This window comes from Crocodylus siamensis, chromosome 3 (assembly GCF_052110815.1).
Source record: "Crocodylus siamensis isolate JL-2025a chromosome 3, ASM5211081v1, whole genome shotgun sequence".
NCBI lineage: Eukaryota > Metazoa > Chordata > Crocodylia > Crocodylidae > Crocodylus > Crocodylus siamensis.
In genome coordinates this window covers 86,811,721-86,835,961 of record NC_143397.1, presented here as the reverse complement: position 1 = coordinate 86,835,961, position 24,241 = coordinate 86,811,721, and the positions used below count along the sequence as shown (strand labels likewise).

Here is a 24,241-nt window from a genome sequence, read left to right as displayed (position 1 = left end):
GTCAGTGTTTTGTTTGCTTTACTAGCCACAGAATCACACTGAAGGCTCATGTTCATCTTGTAGTCAATCATGACCCCCAAGTCCCTTTCCCTTCCCTGACCAGCATAGCACTGCCGAGCCTATAAGCACGTTGCAGGTTTTTCCTCCCAAGGTGGAGAACCTTGCATCTTTCAGTGTTAAACACCATCAGGTTCTCCTCTGCCTATTTCATGAGCCTGTCAAGATCTGCCTGGATCACACTCCTGTCCTCAGGTGTGGATGCTTTACCTCAGAGTTTGGTGTTGTCCGCAAACTTGGCAAGTCCACATCACTGATGAAGATGTTAAAGAGTATGGGCCCTAGGACAGAGCCTTGAGGGACCCCGCTGGTCACAGGGCACCATGACGATTGACATCCATCAACCACCACCCCCTGGGTCCTGTCACGGAGCCAATTCTCCAGCCAGAGGACCGTGGTGAGGTCAAGGCTGCAGTTAGCCAGTTTTGCCAAAAGGTGATCATGGGATACCAGATGGAAGGCTTGTTTTAAAGTCAAGATATATGACATCAATCTCTTACCCCTTGTCCAGGTGATAGGTCACCTGCTTGTAAAAGGAGGTAAGGTTAGTCAAGCAAGACCTACCCGCAACAAACCCATGCTGGGTATCCCTCCAGATATTGCCATCAGCTAGTCTGTTAAGGATGGCCTCTTTGATAACCTTTTCCAAGACCTTCCTCAAGATAGAGGTCAGGCTGATGGGCCTGTATTTTGCCAGATCTACTTTCCTCCCTTTTTTGAAGATAGGCACAACACTGGCCTTCTTCCAATCATCAGGCACTTTGCAAGAGCACTAGGAGTTCTCAAAGATCCATGCCAGGGGCTGAGCTATGATGCTAGCCAGTTCCTTGAGTACATTCATTTCTAGTGGTGGAAATCTTCCCAGGAAAGGGAGTGTACATGCACTCATTCTACAGCTGCCCCCTCTGCCCTATACTCCACACCTTCCCCAGACCAGGGTATTGTCAATCTGGGGAAGGTGTGGGGACCAGTGACTGTTCCACTTCTCCCGTTGCCTGGGGGGAATGGAAGAGCAGGGGAAAGACGAGGGGGGCAAATGGGCTGGCAGGGGAGGTTACAGACTGTGATGGCCAGAACCAAAGAAATTAAAAAGCAATAAATATGTGCTTCTTGGGAGACATTTGGAACTTTTGTCGAGTATGAAGCTTGTATTTTTGTAACCCGCAGATGTAACTTGTAACTGTTTGTGGAACTGACTAGGCCTCAAAGACAAAGCTCTAGCTGTGAAATTAGCTGACCTAATAGTTCTTTCTCGCTCAGAATTTAGCCTTGATGACGATAAAAACTGGATTCAACTGCCCAGCTTATCTAGTACATTTCAAAAAGGACATCTCAAAAAAGCACAGTCAGAGAGTTTTGAAAGGGCTGGATTTAGGCAGGGTAATGTTAATTTTAAACCTGAAGATGTTGTGTTGCAATTTGCTTATTGGATAAACCCAAGCTTGGGCAGTAACTTATTATAATAATTTCTAACACCTTTTAACCCCATAGGATAACAGCTATAAAGCAATATTATGAATAGCTATATAACTAACAAATTACCATAATTAGAATATAAAAGAACACACACATCATAGTAACTCTTGGGAAGGATGGAACAGAAGGGTCATTGCTGTCCCATACCCCACGGATATCTCTTACTCCTTGTGAGAGTGAGAACCAGATCCTGACTGAGGGGCTTCCACCGGTATCCTTCGAGCAGCCCAGTTCAGAGACGTCTGACTTCACTGATTCAACTTGCCATGCATCTTCTAACCGAGGGACTACCAATAAGTTACTAACCAAGTGGGAACTCTTGGTTAATTTCTTTATCTGTTTTTAGGGGGCCCCTGTCCATTGAGGTAGGATTTGAGCCCCACTTACTGTCTCTTCATTCATTTGTGCACTCAAGAAGGGCCTGTATTAAGGGATCTAGTTGAACTCATTTCATCACTGGATTCTATAAATTGTCAGCACAGTGGTCTTCCTGCTATGGGAACTGTCAGCAGGGAGATTCTCCAAGAAGTTGAGGTTGGGGAAGCAAAAGCACATTACTGAAGGGTAAGTGTAAAGGGGTTGTAAAAGGAGAGTGAAATGGCTGTAGAATTTATCAAGTATTTAGTTCTTTCTGTGGAGTATGTTTAGTGCCTGACTGTACAGCAGATGGAGCTAGCTTCTAGCCTAGGGGCGAGCAAAATGCGGCCCATGGGCCAGATGTGGCCCACGAGGCCATTCTATCCAGCCCGCGGGGCCCCTAAAAAATTTAGAAAATTAATCTTTATCTGCCCATGGCTGCCTGTCATGTGGCCCTTGATGGCTTGCCAAACTCAGTAAGCAGCCCTCCTCCCAAAATAATTGTCTACGCCTGTCCTAGTCAGTATAGTTTTACATCAGCGAAGAGATGTGTTTAAGGCTCAGCATTACCCTGTTTATTTAGCGTGTTCCCTGAATAACACTCACTGTCTACAAGGCAAAGTGACGCTATGTGGAACAAACATTATGGCGTGGTTCTGAACTCTGAATCTCTTGGTTTTCAAGAGGTTTTCTGAATATGGTGAAAAACAAAGCAGCAGGTCTGTTAATAAAGTTAAGGCTGTTTTATGTTTGTTAATGAAAATGTATAACACTCATTCTTGCTATGCCAGAAGACAAAAAGGGCAATAGCTTTTGTACAAAAACTACTGTTTCAGTTCATCATGCATACTATGAAGAAAAAAGTTAATACTTTAGGAGCCCTTAGGTGATCATGCACTTCAGGGCTATGGACATATTCAAGGTGTATCCTGAATGTATGTTGGCTGAATGCTCTCCTAGGCATTCAGCCAACATACAAAGGACTGGCATATGGGGCTTTTTTAATATATATTTCTGAAAACTGTTTCCTAAAAAGTGACTCTGTAAATAATAAACAAATATGCATATTTTAAGAATAAATTCAGTTATTTGATACATCCAAGAAATAAAAATTTAGGGCCAAATTCTGTCTCTCTTGGTGCCTTCATTTTTAAAAATTACCTTTAAAGTAAGATACTAGCAAATTTAGTCTTTGGTAAGTGGTTGCAGCTTATGTGCAGTCACTTTTGTGTGACACACACAAATCATTTGCCTATCATTCCATGGAAATTGGTTCAACTAGTACAGTTATTTAGCTTTCCCCTCCTCTTTTTCAAATAAAAGGTAGAAAGAAAAAAATGTTATCAAGATCTAATTGACTAAATTTAGTAGGTGTTACAGGTAGCATACAAATTCAAGTGATGTCAGGTATAAATGGTAAGTGCCCTCACACATTTGGCATTCAGTGATAATATGATACAAAAGATCATATTATGTAGAAACATGGAAGATTGTTTACTTAAAAAGATGTCAGAGAGGAGCATTGTGGCACAAAAATATATAATGAGAGAATAAAAAATAAATCACTTGCCCTTCTACTACTCCTCATCATCTGCCATAATACATTCTCAGGTTATTTTCCTGCTACTTTCCACTCTCTTTTTACCTATTTGATATGGGAATCCCAAATTAGTGCAAATGACTTTCATATTCCCAGTTTGTGAATTATGGCAGCATTTAAATTGCCACAGATTTTGTCTTAGCAAAGAAGAGAGAGAACTGATTACTTGAGGGCTGGGAGTCCACCTAAAATCTTAAGCAAGGAAATTTGACATCTGTGACCTCTAAAATGTCCTGTAGAATCTGTACCTTAATTTTATTATTGAACTTGGTTACTGTAGAATAGGGATTATCTTTCCAGTGTATTAGTTTAGCTGTAATCTGTGAGATTTGTATATTTCTCCCAGGTCTAAAGACAGTATGTATCATGCTCTTGGCTATGGTACAATATTAGTTATGCAAGCTGCTATGACCTTTGAACAACAGGATATCCAACTGGGAATTTCTACAATGAAGGAAGCTTTACAAACCTGCCAAAGGTAAGCGTAAGAAAATTACGTGTGAGACATTTAAATGGAATATACTGACTACTGCTCCAGTATGGCGTGAGCATGGTAGCATACTCTTAAATTAGGTAGAGCATATTAGGCAATTATTCTTATTAATATTAATATACATTATTTGTATTATGGCAGAAGTCAAATACCCACTCATGCTCAGGTATTTGTGAACTCAGATACTAGTTAAATATCTGGCTAGCCATGTTGATATGGAAAGAGCCAGTTTCTACATGCAGTTATAGTATTTGTGTATGCAGTTTGAGCATATGTTTTTATACAGCCTGTGACTTCTAACTTTTTAAAGAACTGGTATTCATTGTTTTCCCTGGTATCATTGTAGCATTGTTCTTCTGTATGGTCACTTTCAAAAATGGGTCAAAAATATTTTGGAAAATAACTCATCAAAATCTTCTCTCAAACCTAGATCTAAGCTTTTTGACAGTATTGAAATGTAAATGTTTGGCTTGTACTTCAGTTAAACAAAACAAAACAACCCTCCCCCCCAAGACTTTGGCTCTTTTTCTGGTTCTGCCATACATTTGCTAATCACACTTTAGTGTGTGACAGTGTGCCGCATCCTCAGCAGTAAGGAAAAGTGAGAGATATATATTATGTGTGTACAAGGAAAGGAGACAAAAATACAGTGATCCATAGCAAAATGACCATCCTAAGGCTACCACAGATTGCCTTTACTAACTTTAAAAGGCCACCTGCCAGAACCTCATGGTGGGAAAAGTGTACCCACAGGGAAGCAGTCTGTTTTAAGGAAAATCAGTAGTAAACTGTTGTTACCAAGGAAGGTGCTTCTGGGGAAAGGGTCTGTTTTTCTTTTGTGCTGGTCATATTTTTAGGCCTTAATTTTCAAATGTTCTCAATTTTGGGAGTCCAAAATAATACCTGTCCTTCTGATATCATGTTTGTGCTTACCACCAGCTGAATTAATTAGCTGTATATGTTTAACAGATCTGAAAATCAGACTTTTACCAATATCTAAAGTTGAACGTTCAAAAACTGAATCTTGCAAAATTAAAGTCCAGAGTTAGAAAATCTGTGATAGAAACTCTGTTTCTGAGTTTCCATGTCACTGTATTTGAAACAAAGTAAATGTAAGCATTTTGACAGCTGCCCTTGACAATTGTTACTTTTTGTTGTGCATGTATATATTGTGAAATAGAAAGTTCTGCTATCATCACAAAAAGTCGTCATTTCATATTTTTTACGTGGGGAAAAGTGGAAGGGGTGCACTGCTGTTTTACGTGTTCAGCTTCAAACATTGTCAGTATGATTCTTGAAGTGTATAAGAATTCAGGACATTATTTTATATACTGTTTTACACACACACATGTACACGTCACATCATAAGAACATTATGATGTCTAAGATGAACATACAAAAATTAGGAAATGCTGGAACTAAGGTTTACATTGGAACTAAAAGCAATGCAACCTCATTTGGCCTCTGTGTGTTACAATCTTTTAATTACATGATCTTACACTCTACAGCATCTGCCTTACTTTAGTGCACAGAATAGGTAGTGCAAAGTTTCTGTTGCCTATCTGATTCGGTCCAATTTGGTGGCCGAATCTCTGAATCTAATCGGGAGACCCTCTAATCTCTCTGAATCGAATCGGAACCCTCTGAATCAATTTGGAGAGGTTCAGAAAGACTCAGCGATTTGGATGTAGACACAGCTTGAAATGTTTTTTCCACATACCTTAAGGTACCAGGTGGCTCATGAATGCTGAGATGCTGGGGTGGATGGAGTGTCCCATAGTGCAAGGGGGTCTCCAGTGCGTTCGGCAGCAGACCCGGAAGTGGACCAGAAAAACTTCTGGTCCACTTACGCCAGTGCACTCCCTGGCATATCCAGGGGGTGGCAGGGCCCTCCCCTCCCCCCGCGGTTTAGTGACTGGTGCTTTCTGGGTCTGGGGTCCCAAGGTCCCCCCGCAGCTGATCGCTGAGCTGAGTCATTGCAGCATTCATGAGCCATGCCTGGTACTTTGAGGTATGTAGGAAAAAAACATTTCAGGCTGTGTCTATGGCCAAATCACTGATTCTCTTAATCAGCATTGAATCTTCAGATTTGGTTAAATCGAATTGGGACTGTGATCCAAATCAACAAATTGAATTACTGTCCCCAGTTTGGGCCGAATCCGAATTGAATGCAGCCTGTTTCTCACACCCCTAGTAGTGACCACATAATGACCATGTTTTAGCCAAAGAGCTTATGAGTAGCCAAGAAGTGGCCCAAGCTGTAGGCCCCTCCCAGCACAGTGCTTTAGCACAAAGTCATAGGTTAGGCATTACACAATTTGCTATTTTTCTAGTAGTCTAGCATCTGTACCTTGCATTTAATATTCATTAGCTAAAATGTATCAAGAACTGAGGGGAAGTGTCTCCTAGCACCTCAGGTCCCCTCCCATTTAAAGCAACAACCATCTGGAGACCCACAATCTAGCTTGCCCCATATGTCTCCTGCTCTTTGCAGCTTAGAACCTGTTTTCTCGTTTCCTGGGTGAGTGCTTTCACCACAAAGCTACTTGCCTAAAACCTGTGATGACAGTGTCCTAAAAGAAAGGGGAACTTTAGGCCCTGATTCTAATGAGGAAGTAACTATCCCACTGCTATTTATTTTTATTCATGAATATTAAATTGAAGGAGCAATGAGCCAGCTTCAAGGGGAAGGCTGTGGAAAAGTCTTAGAAATTCCCAGCCCATGGACTTAGCCTTTCCTAAGAAGCAGGAGACACAGCTTCAAATGCTCTCTGGATCAAAGGGGCTTAGAAGCCAAGTCTTCTGCTTCCTGAGCAAGTAGCCTATAACCACTACCTATTTGGGAAAAAAAAAATCCTCTTCCTCTGGTGTCCACTACTGCAAGCATTACATTTCTGCTTGGCTATAATTTATGGGTTGCAATCACTCAGGATTTGTCCTTATAAAGCCATGTACATGCCCAGTTGGAGTGAAGCTTATGGAGTATGTTCAGTAGCTGTGTGGATGCTTAGGTGTTCACCTGGCATGTGGAATAAGATTGCAAACTGTGTGTTAAGTGCCAAAAATAGCAGTTGGGTAAGTGTTGTTTGGGTGGGTAAAGTGAAATAGGATTCTTTCTTTAGGCTAGGGACAGATACTTAAAAAGCCTGAGCCGGAACTAATTCAATCTTTGCAGGTTATTCTAACCTGGCTAGGCTAAACCAGTTTGTAACCAGACAGACATCCCCTCTGGACTGAGGAAGTTCAGGCACATACCTACAGTGTCTCAGACCAGAAGCCAAGGGACACTAGAGCAGCCCTCCCTTGTCTTCCACAGTACTAAGCGGAGGGGGCCATGGCCAGGCCCCTGCAGGACCCTGATTAGAGAGGACTTCCCCACTTTGATAACAGAGCATTTATCAGCTCTGCTATCAGCATTTATCACCCCATCAAAAAATGAAGCCTCTCATTAGCTCAAGCTCTTAACTTTTTGCAAGGAAGGGAACATACCAAGAAGGGACATTATCAGGTACCTGTTGATTAGCTGCAAAAAGCACTAAGCAGACATGGTCCTGCCTGCCTTACACAGACACCTCTCAGCATTAGCTAGCATACCACATGCTGGCTATGGTCTGGGCTGTCAGGAGAGAGGAGTGACCAGTCCTTGAGCAGTCTGATTAAGTGATGTCTCTAGAATCACAAGAGAACTTGGTGTTAAAGGCAGGGGTAGAATATGGTTCTCCAGGGGAGCGTTACACAACCTTAGTTATTAGACCATCCTTTCCCTTTGTACAATTCCCTGCATCAGTTGCAACAAGCTTTCTAATTCCTGCAAAAATGAAGAAGCGGGTTTTATAGAAACCACCTTCACTCACATCCCCAATTCATTCTCAGACTATAATTCATATTGTACAGTGACTACAGAAAGATTGTGCAAAGGAGAAAAAACTGTGTGATCATGTACTTAAAAATAGTATCATAATCTATAACACAATAGGGGACTGGATTAAGGTTTATAGATTTCTGGATTAAGGTACGTACCAAGAGTGGGGGTATATATTGGTAAACTACTCAGAGCTGTACCTCTCTTCTTTGGAATGGCTATACATTTGTCTAACATTTGGAGGAAGAAGGAGTTAATTATCATAATGCATTAGGGTAATATAAATGCCTATTTAAATTTGTTTATCCCTTGTGGGTTTCTTTTTTCCATTGTGGCTGATTTAGATTCAGAAAAAGAAGCACAGTGGTAGAGTCTTTGTCCAATCTGGTTTCTAAACAGTCAGTGGACCAGCTGAGTGAAGGTAAGAGAAATAAAAGGTATTTTTTGAAAGTATATAGGAAAAAGGATTTCTGAAAAAGTTATACTAGTATAGGAAGACTTGTCATATCACAGGCAAGTTCACATACATCTTTTAATTTAGGTAATTTTTCCTCTCCCTCCAAATATTGGAGAGAGTACAATGGCAGCTATTTTCAGAAGTTATTTTAAAAGGAGGAATTAGTGCATTGATAAATGAACAGCATTTATGAGAATGTTATTTTAAAAGAATAAGTCTGATTTTAAGAAATAGTCTGAGCATTGTGCAGTTTCAGTAGTTGAAGAAATTTTTTATAGTTTTTGACCATACAAACTTTTATTTAAAAAAATTGGGAATGGTGGCAAGTGGATTTGTTGTTTTGTATTTATAGGAAGTAGGACATACTTGCTCTAGAGTAATTCAGTATATTACCTCTCTGTTCTGGGGGCATGCTCAAAGTCAGGTCTCAAGCTAGCCCGCCACCCTGTCCACAGGGCAGTCCACCCAATCTTTTCTGTCACAACTTTGCTATAACAATAAATTGGTGGTAAATGTGGGAGGCTGCCCATTGTATGCCTTGATGTGCTAGCCACGGCTCTGTACCTTCCATACATTGTGGTCCATACCTCACAGATGGCATCCAAGCTGTTATCGTACTCCTGGCAGTGCACAAGCTCTGGGTGGGCAGCAGCAGCAAACACTGCCTGGCACGGCAAGCCAGGGGGCTGCAGCTGCTGCCGCCACGCGCAGCCCCACGGTTGAGACCAGAGCTGGCATGGGGCCCAGGCTGGCAGCAGGGGCTGGGTTACAAGCTGGTGCTGAGTGGGGGGGGGGGAGGGAAGTGGCCCCTCACCTGCCCTGTGGCTGGCGTCCCATGCTGCAGCCGCTTGCAGCCTGCATGGGGCTGCCTGTGCCTGCCCAGGACAGCCCTGTGCAGGCTGCGAGCGGCTGCAGCAGGGAACGTGGGCGAGGGGCTGTTTTTCCCCAGACTCAGCTTTTTCCCAGGCTCCTTCCCTGCCCGGGGTCCTCCCCTGCCCTGCTCTTCCCCCCGCTCCTCCCCCCTGCCCCTTTACCTGAGGTTCTGGCACAGTGCAGTCATGTGGCCCCAGGCTAGAAGCCCCTGCTGGGCCTTTCAGCTGGGGCGGGGTGGGGCTGGGTCCTGCTGTTGCAGGAGCCTACCGGGCTTCCCCCAGATCCTACTGCCCCTGGTTCTTGTCATTTCTGACAGGAACCAAGGACAGATCAATATTAATTTTCTAAATTTTTTAGGGATCCTGTGGGTCGGATAGATTGGCCTTGTGGTCTATATTTTGCCCACCCCTGCTTTAAAAAGAGGAAAGTTCTTATTTTTGATTTTTTTTTACTCATGCTCACTTTTTTCTGCCTCTAGGTCATTAGTGTAGTGATTTGATATGCCATCTTTTCATAATAGGATAACTGAGTTCAAATTATTGCTGACAGACATTACAAAAGCAAATGAACATGTTCATTTCATCCTAATTCTTAGCATAGCCTGTTTCTGAAAACTGTAAATCCAGTACTAAAATAGTAGGGTCATTGTCTACAGCAATTGCCTGCATTGCTAAGTGTACATACCTAAATTAGACACAGCTTCACCAGCTCAGAGTTTTCCTCTAGAGGTACTGTTTTCCTAACTTGCTGGAGCTTTTTATGGACCATTTGGCTTCACTCCTGGACATACAGAACTGTAGAAGTTCAGGGCTAAGGCCTATTTCCCTGTCACACACCTAAATGGCACTTATGCAATGTAACACCAGTTTTTGGCACTTTGGAATTCTGTTTCCTCTGGCACTGTAGAATCACCCTGCACATGTACCTGTTGGAAGTAGAGTAAGAAGGGAAGGAATCTCTTACTTTTTTTGCCCAAATATGCAGTGGTTATAGTGTACTTGCTCAGGGAGCAGAAGACTTGGGTTTCAGGCACCCTTCATCCAGAGAGCATTTGAAATGGTCTATCCTGCTTTCTAAGAAAGTGTTCTGATCACTAGTCCATGGGCTGGGTATTTATCAGACTTCTCTGCAGCCTTCCCCTTAAAACTGGTTCTTTGCTCCTTCCATTTAATAGTCATTGAATAAAAATAAACAGCATTGGGATAGTTATTTCCTCATTAGGATCAGGGCCTGAGTCCCCCTTTCTTTCAGGACATTGTCATCCCTCTGGTCACTTTTCTCTTTCTGACACCATTTATCTTCACTCCCTGCCCTCCTAATTACAGTACTCAGAGTGTAGTCTACTGAGCAGAGACAGAAGCAGAGTATACGGACAGTGTAGCTACAGCAAATCTCAGATTGAGCATAAGTCTCCAAAACGGCAACTATGTGGCTACGTAAGTGCCATTTAGGCATGTGAAAGGGAAATGGACTCTAGCGCTAAGTCCATAGTTTTCAAAGGCACCCCATATTTTCTCACAAGCCACATGCCCCAGATAAAGGTATGCACCTTGTTTTGGAGAAGGCAAAATAAAGATTTTTTTTTTCTGGGTTAATAACTACAAAGCAGCGACAGAGCCCTATCTTCAGCTGCATTATCTTCCCTTTTCTGCTTAGCCAAACCTGAGCTGCGGCTGAAGACTGGTCTCCAAGAGTGCCTCTATGATTTTGAAGAGTTAAAAACATTTTGCAAGGCTGTGAAATAAAGGAGAGAAACTGGGAGTAACTAAAAGACAGCAAAATTGCCAGAAGAAGTTAGCTTGGTTAGTAGAACATCAGTACCATTAAAAAGGAGAAACAGTTGTTAACACCTGAGGAGTGAAGAACGATGACCCATTAAGTCAAATGCCTCTCTCGGGTGCCTGAATGCAAATACCAGTGCTGCTGTGAGAGGATTCAAAGTGGAGTTCTGTTCTGGGCAGAAAATGACTTGCCTACTTAAGGCAGTAGGCTAGGGAGGGATGATTTTTGGGGAAAAAGATATGTGGTATGCAGTTAAATAAGGTACAGCAGTGTATCTAGACCTGGTAGAACCTCGGCTAAAATAGGGCCTGGATGAGCGAGTCAGTGTGTGGGCCCAGTGCTGCACCATGCACCACCTGCTGTCCCAATCGAGCTGCATGCTGGTGTGATCTATCATGCAGGGCCACAGTACCCAGCCTGTTTTTTTCTTTCCATTGTGCATATTTGTGTTCTGAGTGCAGTGTGACGTCTAAGAGGGTGACTGAATAAGGACAGACATCTTTTCAAGGAGAGCAGAGCTGTGGCACCGAGTTCAAAGTACTTCTGTCTTTCTATCAGCATCACTTCAATCTTGTTTTGATTCAGCTTCAGTCAGCTGCTGTCATGTAGGCAGAATGGAAGCCAGGCCATGGAGGTGTTATTTGAACTGAAGTATAGACAGTGCTGCATGCAACCTGAGTATTACTGAAGCTTCTAATTAGCTCTCTGAGTCTCATTGGTCAGATGGAAAAAAAGGATTGACTCTTGCAGATCCAGCACGTTGAGAGCCTTGATGATTAGAAGAAAATGGTCTATAATGGCTCTTTCAGTTTAGAGACATAGCTGGTTGTGTTAGTCTGAGGTCAAGCAGAAGGCAGGGTAGATTTGGACCTTATAGATGTGTATAGATATATATAGAGAGATGTATATAAATATATATAGGTGACTATAGGACAAATTTACATGAGCAGGCCCTGAGCCATTTTAGAATATTCCTGTTCACTGGTACCAGCTCTTAGTGGCAGGAGTGTTTGATGAGCTAGTGGTATAGGTTGAGAATTAACATATTTACTTTATCTTTACTCATTAATAGATTGTCTACCAAAGTGACAAGTGTTGCCTCAGTAACATGTCCCAAATTGAAGCCTGATTGAAGCTTTTGGCTGCAGAAAAGTGACATGGAAGACTATTTTTAGCTAACTTCTTAAGTAGTGTCCTTGACTAGATTTTTTGTTTGTTTGTTTCATATATGGCTTGACAGTTATCAGAACAAGAATGATAAAAATCTAGTTAGATTTTGCTGGCAACATATTGTTATACCATTGATTGGCAAGTACCATATTTGAATGTGAACCAATAAGCATTATGTTGGCAATTAATAATTTAAGACTTCTTTTGTTTGATCTTTTCTGTAGAGGAAATGCATGCTGAAATCTGTTATGCTGAATGTTTATTGCAGAAAGCAGCACTTACATTTGTACAGGTAATATCAGCTGTTCATTTCAGATCTCTGTGTGAATATGCAATTTAGTGTAAAATATTAGTAATCAAACTAAGACATTATTCCCCCCCAAAACTGTAATGTTTGAAAACAGAAATGTTTTTTTACAATGTTTATTTTGTAGAAACTGACTGAAAATGCCATTTACGCTATGCTATATTGTGATACTCACATTTTCTATCTAAACATACTTAAAAAAATAAACTTTTAATCTTTGTCCAAGGGTCTGTTATGTTACACAGTTTCATAACAATGATTCATTTAGCTGTGCATACTGGCCAGTACTCCTTAAGTGAAAGAAATATAGAACACAGGTGTCAAGCAGTGCATCGCTGTAAATGGGTGAATTTGGTAGAAAATGTCATCCTGACCCACAGGATTTCATTTCATGCTGATTTCTTTGGCAGCCATCCTTCTTGTTCTTCCATTGGAAGTCACTGTCCATATAGACTTTAAATGATGCCCTCAACCCTATAATGCATTACTTGTTCAAGAGGAGTTGTTTTTGTTCACTTTGGAGTTATGGTGAGGCACTGGGTTGCTGTGCTTAGTTGTGTTTACCAAATGAGAGTTTTGAAAGTAAGCTTGCTAAAGCAGGCCTGGAAGTGGCTGTTTGAGTATGGGTCATAGTTTCTCACCAGTCATTTTAAATCTCCAGAAAAGTGCTTTTTTTTTTTTTATGGAAGCCTATTTTTCCTCAGTGAAATGCCACAAGTTCCATGACAAGAAGTAACACAATGAACACATAATAAGTTAGAGGTTGTAAATACCTTCTTTTTATTATTTTGTTATCTATCTATGGGAAGGAGGGATTCTTACCCACAGTAATTTAGGCCCATGCCTTCCCCCTAAATCCCAACTGCTATTTCAGAAGTAGTTCATCATCCAGTAGTGAGTTTTAATTAAGTTTATTAAATAATTTAGTTTGAGCCATTGAAACACTCTCAGCTTAGTTTTTCACTGAAAATTATAGTAGTTAGATAATATAGTAGATGTGGAGGGTGGCCACATCCTCCACATTGAGGGATTAATGTTAAAATGTCACTTTTTTTCTATCACAGCTTTCTTTAATAGCTTCCAATGAGACTACTCATACACAAAGTAAAACATACTCAACTCTGTTGACTTGAAGACTTGAAAAAATATATTAGGTCTATATAAAAAGCTATATTAACATTACTCGTGCTGCAAGTTCTAGCACTCAGAGTTATCCCAGAACCAAAATCACTCTAGATCTTATTTCAGCCCCCTGACATGCATGTATTCTGATATACAGTCTTTAATTATATGATTATGTACAATTGTTTTCATAGCTTCCATGACTTTTAATGCACAGAATAGACAATACTCACTTAACAAGCAACTTTTCATTATTTAGTTTCATGGTTGCTGAATAAGCCCCATTCACTTATTTACCACCTATTATTCAAACCCTTTTAAAACAGAATTACTAATTTTCTGGCTGGTGTTTCTGTGTTGCTAATCCCAGCAGTATCCGATTGCTTTAAAACACTAGTGCATTTACTGCTTTAAAATACCTCCGTGGGAAGAATGGATATTACAGGTGAACTCAGGCACATAAAAAAATAAGTTCTAAAGTACCCACTGTTTTAGGGTACATTTCACAGATATTTGTAGAGAGGAGTGGGGTGGTGAAACTCTAGGTTCTTGTGTTCAGTTTCAGGCTTTGGAAGAAAGAGTGCTTTGCTAAACATGGTGCCCTTTTTTTGCTCAATCTCCCCTCAGTATGATCTCTTCAGACCTGCCCCAACTTTTTCAGGCATTTTTTTGTACCCACCACTGGCTCCTTCTCATAGTTCTATTTTCTTGACCTAGTCTAGGGAAGAGATTGAGACCAGCTTTTGATCCCAGTTTCTTGCCTTGAAATCTTTGTCCCACTCCTATAGTCTCTCTCCTACTACTCGCTCCCAGTCTTTGTCCAGCCAATTACCAGTTCTCTTCTCCATTCCTTGCCATTCCCCACAAGCTTCCAGAACTTGTTCATCATGCCCAAGCGTCCCATCCTGACTGATTTAGAGTTCCTTGTCCCAATTACCCAGCCCCCTCCAAAATCCTCATCTAGTTTCAGTTCTCTTATCGCCCATTATTCCCTATCTCTCCCATATTTGACTCCCAAACCTATTTTCTTTGCCCAGATAATCCAAATCTCTGCCATTCTTAGGCTTTCTGTCTCATTGTGCTTGCCCCACAATGTCATGTTTTCCGTAACTTATCATGGAGATGCAAAATAGTACATCTGTGACCTGCCGCCAAGTTTCAAGTCCCTGCTCCAAAGCATGAGAGCACTAAAACAAAGGTCACCAGAATTTTTTAACATTGAAAAACAAAATACTTTAAACTTCTTTTGTTCTCAGGAGCAGCTGAATAATTTCATATGAAATACTGCAACCCTAATCCGCCCTCAAATCAGCCTAACAAATACATACTTCCTGGAAATATTGAGCCAAAATGCTTAGTTTGAAAATTTATAAGCAACTGGAAAATGGCCTTGTACTTTGAAGTGTCAGGGAATCTTGATAATAGGCTTGGTGGCAATGCCTGTAATTAAATAAAGAGATCAAATCAAACATACACCCTGCAACACATAATTGTTTTTTACTGGAAAAAGACTCTGAAGTATCAGTTAAATGAATTCAGATATTGAGTCTATGTAAAATAAATTCTTCCATGATAGAATGAAAAATAAATTCCTGGTATACTTACGTTATGTGAATATATAATGTGCACAGAACATTGTTAGATGATATTTTCATACATACAATTGGAAGGTATGTGCTGTTAGCTCCCTTACTGCAATCCGAGGTAAACTGGAGCAGCTATTGAGCAGCATTGAATTTGGAATTCAACTGAATAGAGGATGTTTGGGGTTTTTCTTTCAAGACCTCTCTACATGTTCCAAGGCACAATTTGGAAACTTTCTCTAAAAATGCTCTTCTACCACCATCTGGTGGAGATTTTTTGTTATTTATCTCTTGAATGCTGAAGGTCTTTGTCTCTGTTCTATTTTTTGGCTATTTTTTTAATAATTTGTATTTAGAGTGTCATTCAGAACGTGCAGAGAACTGTTTCTCTGTCATTTTATCATATGCTGCAGTGGGGGCTGAACTTTTTTGGCAGGAGTGTCACAATTTAACCATTTACCTTCCCCGAGTGCCACTAAGATCCTTGTCCCATGCCTGATTTGCTTCTCAGCTTTATGTTCCCTTACCAAGCTGCTGCTCTGCTCTGTTTCCTGCCCTGAGCTTCCTGCCTGATTTAATGCGCTGTTTTCTGATCCCTGTACTATCTACCAGCGCACACATAGGGCATTTATAGATGTGCTCCAGAAGGCTGGGGAGGCAGGGCACTTTAATTAGCATGCGGTGCTAATTAAAAGTGCCCAAGCATCAGTATCCCCACGCTGAAAAATGGCGGTGGGATGTTTTGAACTAAAGCTCATCAAACAAGTTTTAATTTAAAGCACCCCACTGCCATTTTTCAGCACGGGGACGCTGGAGGTTGCTGGAGCATGTTAATTTCCATGCTCTGGCAGACTTGATTTGCAGCACATTGGAGCAGCCTTGCTGCATGTCTGTAGGAGCCCATAGGCTACCTTTGCCCTCTGCATTCTGCCATGTGACACACAGCGTGAAGCTGCTCATGCCCTTGTCGCACCCATGCCACAAGTTGGCCACCCTGACACTGTATTCTGTTTTCTGTATAATATTCCCTAAGAGTAAAGTTTATAACTATAAAATTGATTTTATGTATCATAAATAAGTAACATTTAATAAAGATTAATGGTAAGAAAATGTGTAGTTAAAAGAATTTTTCTTATGAGCATTTTATATGCAACTGCAAAGGAAACATCTGCACATTTTTGCACAATAAAACATGTTTCTTACAGGATGAAAATATGATCAACTTTATCAAGGGTGGCCTCAAAATTAGGACAAGTTACCAAATATACAAGTAAGTTCTTATAAAACATGTAGTCAGATTCAGACCTGCTATATAGAGGATGAATTCCATTAACTCTTTGAAGAAATATATTGGCAATTGTATTACTTAATTTGTATCACCTCTGTCGTGTTTTCTTTTCTTTTTTCCCCCTAAAATAAGAGAATGTCTTCAAGTGCTACAGATGACTCAGGGCATCAAAAGCAAAAATGAAACTTACCACCAGTTTGAAGGAGGAGTAAAGCTTGGGATAGGAGCATTTAATCTGGTACGATATTAGTTTTCATACAGTAAGAGGACCATTAAGATAGGGCCCTGATGGATGTGGGGCGCGGGGAAACAAACACATTTTACCAGAAGCAGCAGTGCACTACTTTGACTTGGCTCTGCAGCATCTGTATAGATCAGGCACTTCAGCAGGGTTTTTTGGCACTTTTATCCTAAGTTGAGACAATCAGCTATTAGCTAAAAGTACCAAAAAGGCTGCACTAAAGGGCCTGATTTATATGGACATCAGGTGAGCCTGGTGCAGCTAACAAACTGCCTTTTCTGGGCATGCTCTGGGCTTGGTGTGGGAATGCTTGAGGTTAAAGTAAAGCACCACTTTTTTTCCATGTCTGCAAGCAGCCATAGTGTCATATATACTGATATTTGTATGTACATGTTGCTCTGCATTAGGCTTTCTTCGTTGCTCAAATGAAAGGTTGGTTTATAGTGCCATCACTTCAAGACACGTCTGTAGTGCAGTGTGGTGGATATTTCAGGCTCCTGTGGTGACCCTGTGGATCGTTTATTCTATATGGGAAAAGTATATGTTACCAACTTCTTATATGTCTACCGTTTGCAATTTTTTAACATATTCTAAAAACCATGTTCAGCCTAATAGCAAACACTTGTATTTGCATCATGTGCTGAGGTTGTTTTAAAAGAAGTATTATAGTTTCTAACAAATTAAAAACAATACATCATGGCATCTGCTTCATAAACTAGACTAGAATAGAATATTTTATTATGTCTGTTGTTCCACAAACAAGCCTGTTTTGTGTGTATGGCATTCTTTTGCTGCAATGATTGATTGATTTTTCTATAAACTGACAAGGTTAATTACATGCAAGATAGAGAAACAGCAATTTGTGAGATGCAAACGTAGGTCTGTAACAAGCGTTAATTTAATGGATTTGATCCAAGATCACATGTGCATGGCAGGACCTGGATCAGGGATAGATCCCAGGTGCGTGACTGCTGGTGCAGGGCGGCTAGCATGGGGTACTGGTCCCTACTGCTGTGCTTCCTGTAACCACCCTGTCAATTTTCTGATGGGCATGGAGCTTAGGATCCTGATTTTGGGCTCCATGCCTATCAGCAAGTTTATACCCACACACCCTGCAAGGGCTGCCCAGTGCATGGGTGGAGAGATGCTATGCAGGCATGAGGAACGTGGCACCTTGGACTCTGCACACTCAGGGAGTTTAACCTATAAAGCACCCCATGTCCAACACCTCTAAACTCAATTTCAGGGCACCCTATGCAGGGCTAAACTGCAAGTGGATTTAAATTTCTTGGGTGGGGAAAATCCATCAGCTCCACCTACTTTGCACCTGTGAAGTTGAATGCTTCAGCCCAGCTTGGGGCTGTACTACTTGGCTTGAAACTTTCCAGGTTTGGGGAGCCCTGTGAAGTTGGGCTGCACTACTTGGATTTAACATGCCACACATTCAAATTAATATATGATAAAAAACAGTCATGAAGAGGTTCCATGTTTAATGTGGAATGTCTCTGTGGCTGGTTTGTAATTTTATCACACCATAAATTGGTTGCATGTGTGTCATGTTACAACTTCATGGCATGACTAATGCATTAATCATGCCATAAGTGTAATGGCTGCCAAAAGCCACAGTTGTCTAACGTTATGAGTTTGTTTTATGTATTGTGTCATTAAATTACCTCTCATGGATAGGACAGCAAGGGTGCTGTTGTACACTGGTTACACTTTAAGAGTGTTGTCAACCTACTTAAAACAGGACTATCCTTTAAGACACAAGGCACTGGTGACTGTCCATATACACCGGCACTATTATCAACAGTAAATGTGAAGGAAAAAGATCTATTCTAGATCAAATGGGTATAAACTGGGCAGATCCTCTTCCGCAGTAACCTTCAACCTGACATTTCTTGGTATTTTTACTGAAAAAATATTTGCTAGACTTCAGTTTTACACTGTTTACCATACAGATATTGTCAGAAAGCATTGCAGGCCCTTTGGAGGGCAGGATTAGAATTCAGAATGACAAGTTGGCAGTATAGTCTGAAGTAAATAGGATAAGTGATGGAAGAACCCAGTGAACAAGTTCTTGTGTAACGTAATTGCTTAACAAGTACTGTGGTGCTTTCAAAACAGAAACAAAGAAGAAAGCTTTCCAAGACAATAGATTTAAAAATCTGATCAGCAATGCTAAAACAGTTTTCTTAAAGAAAGGCTATTTACATGCTGTCACAGTATGAATAATAATGTGAGCATTGTACTTATTAAAATATTATGCCTTAACTTCCAATAATGCACAATTTGTTAATGTTGTTAGTAAGCCTGAGATAAGGAGACATCATTTTTAAAGCATGATGGGAGTAAGATCATATTGTTCTCAGGCTGGAAAACCAAGTTTTGCCATGTGCATGGAGTTGGTTGTACAATAATTGATCGTTCACATCAGTTCTGATATCTTTAAAATAGTATATTTATCTTTTGAATTTGATATTTCCTTTTCATGCCAGTTAAAAATGGTATTTGGTACTGTAATTCACATTTATGGTCATATAACAGTTTTTTAGAACCTGTTTGGATTTAAGAATTACATACAAGGTTTGTATGTCTGATTAAACTCTTTATTTTTGTTTGCTTTTTATTACAGTTGCTGTCCCTTTTACCAGGAAGGATTCTCCGGCTTCTAGAATTTATTGGCTTTTCTGGCAACAGGGTATAGATTTATTTTTAAAAATTTCAGGGTTTTCGCTATTAGGGTGCAAAAGGATTTGGTATAATCTTTGTAAAGTGAAAGGATCTTCTATTTAAGCCAACTTTTTCTGTTTGTTCGCTTGTTCTGCTTCATTTATTTGCTTATTTTGCTTTCATTTTTATTTATGTATTTTAATAAAATACTGACTAGGCTACTTTAACCACACCCTGAGTAAATTGTGGGTCATAAGCTGCCACTGGTTCTCAAACTTTTTTGTATCAGGACCCATTTGTAAACATTGATGGCCAGTTCTGACCCAGTAAATAGTTTAAGTAGAAAACATGCAAGTATTTTGGCCCCAAAATATTTATTACACACTCCCAACTTGCAGCACCCTGGCCCTGCCGGTGCCCCTCACTCCCGACTTGCAGCCCCTCTTCTCCCCCGTAGTCCTGCTGGAGGGGGTCCCCAGGTGCCCCTGCTGTGCTGGGCCAGAGTGTAGTGGCTGCAGCGGCTCTGACGACTGTGCCAGTGGCGGAGCAAGTCTGGCCCTGGCGTGTTCTGGAGGGAGGAGGTGGGAAGGCCTGTGGCACTCCATGCCTTGGGTTGGGGGCTCCCGTGCAGTGCCAGGCAGCCTGGCCATGCCCCTTCTCCCTGGGCAGCATCTCCCAGCTGCCCCACCCCTGCAAGCACAGGTACTGATGCTACCAAGCCTGACCATGCAGCTCACCACTGTCCCCAAAGCCCACCCCCCCCAACCTCTTTCCCTGCCCCTCCTATGTTGCTGCAGCCCCAGCACCTGGACACCTTCCTCTAGTGCCAGCGGGTACCTTGCCCCCCCGCCCCACACACACGCCCTTCCCCCTGCCTGAGCCCTTCCCTGCACCCACATAGTCCCCAAGCCCTGGGTCTCCAACCTCTGTCCCCATAGACTTAATCTGCATCCAGCTGCTGGGACTGCTCTCACTGCTCTACCTGGCTGTGTGCCAGCCATGAGCGTTTGCACATGTGGCGTCCCTGCCTCCAATCACCCTCCTCCAGCTCCTCCCCAGCCCTAGGCAGCTAGCTCCTTGCAGGTCTGCAAGGAGAAACCCGTGCTTTCCTTCATTTCTCTGTCACTGTTTGCTACGCTTTCAAATATTCTTATGACTCACTTTTGGGTTGTGACTCATGGGTTGAAAAACACTGAGCTACACCCCTCACAGGAGCAACCAAGAGAAGCACGGTACCTCTGAACAAGCTCCCAGCTCCTCCTTGCTGTAAAGAGAATTGTAACTCTCCTTTAGCTTGTAACAGCAGCAAATAAATGCATCCTCCAAGCCAATTGCTAGGGATGGAGCCAAGCTTCATATAGTTTCTGCCTGTCCTACCTGCTGTACCCTAGGAGGCAGGAACTGTGAGTGCACAGCTCTCTTATTTCACATATGTGCCCAACTTCTAAGAGCCTTTACTTGTGTAAGAAGATCTGAGCTAACCTGGTTAATCCAAAGGAAGACTTGAAGCTACATGGCTTAGGCACAGAGCAGCTGCTCCAACTGTACCATCAGGGTCCACAGAATCTGAGAGTTAAACAGACTTTATATATTATGAATGTATATGAGCTCCTATATGTATGAGCTTCCTGCATCGCTATGCAGGAAGGGGTCTCTATGAACCATCATCCCTCTCTTCTGCCTGTGTAGACACCAAGAGAGCTGCTGCAAGTAGGGTCTAGAAACAAGACATCAGTGAAAACAGATATTTAATACTAGCCTGCAAAAATGTTTTCTGGTGGCTAAAAGATCAGGGGTGGTAGGAGATCTGTGTAGAAATCATTGCAAATGGTAGAGAAATTAGAATTTCTGCCTGCAAGTTGCATTGGTAAAGGTGAACATGTGTGGAAGGTCAGTGGCTGTGGATAGATATGTGGAATGTATAGGGTTGTGGGATTCTTGATTGTATATGTGTGCACCCTTCCCTTGATTTTGGTGCCACAAAGAACACTGAGGGAAGTTCCCTGCCAAGGGATAGTGGTGAGAAGGCACACAGAAACTTGATCTGCAAGTTGTTGAGTACTCTGTTTGCATTCCACCCATGGACTTAAATGTAGTCCTCCATTTAAAGAGTTGAATACTTCCACTGAGTGATCTCATTGCTCATTCCTGGAGCTCAGAGCTCTGTCTAGGGAAAGCAGGACCCTCTGGACTTTAACCAGGAGGAATTGAGTTTTTCTAAAAGTGAAAAATGAAAAAATTGTTAGCACTTATATTAATCTTATCACTTACATTAAATGTCCAGTATGCTGTAGTAGATAACTAAACATTTCTGATTCCTTTAGGATATAGGCCTCCTCCAGCTACGGGAAGGTGCTTCCGGTACAAGTTTGAGGGCCATCCTGTGTACTTTCACCTTGCTGGTATATCACACTTTTGTCTGCTTCATCCTTGGTAAGAACTTGGTACTGAACTTGGCCTGTACTTGATTATAGACACAGCTGGTGACATCACTCATAAAATCATACCAGTAAGCAATTTATTTATGCCAGCAAAACCCTTGTGTAGACACACTTAGTTTGTTTTAAACTATACAAAAAGAACTCTTGCTGATATAAACTGAATTTCCAATAGAAGAGGTTTCTGTTATATCTCTACTATTATATCTGTACCAGCAAACCCTATTTTTAAGTGTGAAGAAGCCCCAGTTCTTAATGTAATGGTGAGAAGAATGAAAGGTAACAAGCCAAATGAATATATACCCTTAAACATTCACTTACGTACTTTCCTCTTTCAGAAGATATGTATGCATCCATGCACACACTTTACTCTGTGTGTAAATTTTCCCTGGACCAGGAAAGATCAGACAAAGATGGAGAGGAAGAAACTCAGAATGGTTCTCTCCCCTCAACCTTGGGGTGTGCCTTTGATCTTATAATTGTCCAGAAAAAATTCAATAAGATTACTAGGGCATTCCAAGTTAACCAGTGAACTAAAAGGTAGAGCCAAATGGAATTTGAGATGCTGCTGTTGCTGGAAGGTCTGGAATGCCTGTGATGATGAAAGTTCAGATAGCTGTAGAGTTGGTCAGGCCACTTGAATGTACTGTTGGCTTTAGGACTACATATGTTTCTAAGATATGCTTGCATCTTTTTGCAAATATTATACTTGCCCTTCTTGGCTTATCAGGATTTAGAAGCCAAGAAATTTAGAAAGATTTATTTTCTTCTCAGTATCATCTGCTAAAGCTCAAAATTAGGAAGCAAGAGGCATTAAAATAGTTTTTTCAAACTTCTGGCAAGATTAAGGAAGGCTTTTTGTTTGTTTAAAATATATAATTAAGAATTTCATATTAAGGTTGCTTATATGCTCTGTTTTATTTCTCTCTTGGATATTTAGTATCTTAAAGACCTAGAATGGGATTTTGTTCTTACTGAAACTTACTATATTAAAATAAAGTTTTCCATGGCATAGGTAAAACAAGACTGTTCTCTGGTATTCTGCTCAATCTGTGATATAACTTGGAAATTACTTTTTAAAAATCTGTGTTGTTTTAGTGAGTCAGAAGTAGTCTTACTATGATTATAGGTACAGGAGAAGCCAATCTTGAGGAAGCAGAGACTCTACTTGAACCCTACCTCCAGAAGTTTCCAAATGTGAGTACTCAGTATAGTTTACCAAAGATTCTGAATAAGGAATGGCTGCTTCTTTACTTTCTTTTCTTTTCCTCTCAAGGGTTCCATTATTTTATTCTATGCTGCCAGAATATCTATACTGCAAGGAAATTTTGAAAAGGTATTTACTTTATGTGGTTTTTATTAATATTATAGTTACAGATTATGCACAGTATTAGATTTCAGCATAGATTTTGCTTGTATATGTCACTTAGATAGTTCTACTGACTTCATTTAGACTCTGATTTCTGGTCTTCTCCCCTTTCGGGTTTGTGGAAAAATGACGTCATCCTCTAAAGAGGAAATATGTAATCGTCTGGGAGGTCAGCAGTTAACCTATCTGTTTGTGTCAGATGCTGAGGAGAAGATTTGGCTCCTTAATTTACAATAGTTATTAGAGGTGCACCAATACATTGGTCTGATATAGGATTGGCACCGATATAAAGAAAATTGTCTGTATCAGAAATCAGCCTGATGATAAGTATCCAATAAATTTGGCCAATAAATGGCCATAGATGGCAAGGAGCACAGCCCAGCAGTGTGGAAAGCTGCATGCAGCTGGTAAGTCTGTTGTGGTGGAAGGGGAAGGAGGAAAGGAGTGTGGGGGCGCAGATCAGGGCCCCTGCAGTGAGGGAGGGAGTGGAGCAGACGCTGGGGCAGGTGCTACTGGGGTGGGGTGGGGCACAGGGTGGGGCTGCGGCTCATCTGGGGGCATGGGGTGGGGGCTGCTCCTGCCACTGCATGCACACTGGGAGGGCATGGGAGGGGTGCCCCTGGATCTTCATGGAGCCATGGGTGGGGTGGACTCCAGGGTTGCATGGGGCTCTTCCTGGCACATTAGGGGCAGGCAGTTGGGCCAGGGCTGAGCTTGGGGCGGGCAGCAGTGGCACTTGGATAGGAAGCTATGGTGGGGGACTATGGTGAATTTTGGGGTGGCTGCAGCCCCCGTAACCCCTCTCCCAGTGCCACCACCACCTGCCCTGGGTGCAGCTCGCCCCTCCCCCACTGGGAAGAGCCCTGCACAGCCCTGGGCTCAGCCCACACCTGCAGCCTGCCCCACCTCATGCATATCTGGGGGCACATGCGCCCTTGCTGTGCCCTCCTGGGGTGCACACAGCAGCAGGAACTGCCTCCCTGAATGAGCTGCAGCTCTGTCCTGGGCCCAGTCCCATCCCAGCTGGGCAGTACCTGCCCCACCCCCACTCCTCACCACAGGGGCTTTAACCTATGTTCCCCCATGCCCTTCC

At 41.8% G+C, this 24,241-nt stretch overlaps 1 protein-coding gene across 2 annotated transcripts in view; it reads left to right on the top strand.

The window, feature by feature from the left end:
* The window catches only part of TTC39B (tetratricopeptide repeat domain 39B), a 120,042-nt gene that overhangs the window by 62,633 nt on the left and 33,168 nt on the right, over positions 1-24,241 (top strand). For both annotated transcript variants that reach the window (XM_090038732.1, XM_090038731.1), the window contains exons 4-12: positions 3,837-3,968; positions 8,190-8,266; positions 12,352-12,419; positions 16,345-16,409; positions 16,560-16,665; positions 19,304-19,369; positions 21,666-21,774; positions 22,909-22,976; positions 23,056-23,115. In XM_090038732.1, the coding sequence (XP_089894858.1) occupies positions 3,837-3,968; positions 8,190-8,266; positions 12,352-12,419; positions 16,345-16,409; positions 16,560-16,665; positions 19,304-19,369; positions 21,666-21,774; positions 22,909-22,976; positions 23,056-23,115 (751 nt within the window). The remainder of the gene's footprint in view (positions 1-3,836; positions 3,969-8,189; positions 8,267-12,351; positions 12,420-16,344; positions 16,410-16,559; positions 16,666-19,303; positions 19,370-21,665; positions 21,775-22,908; positions 22,977-23,055; positions 23,116-24,241) is intronic.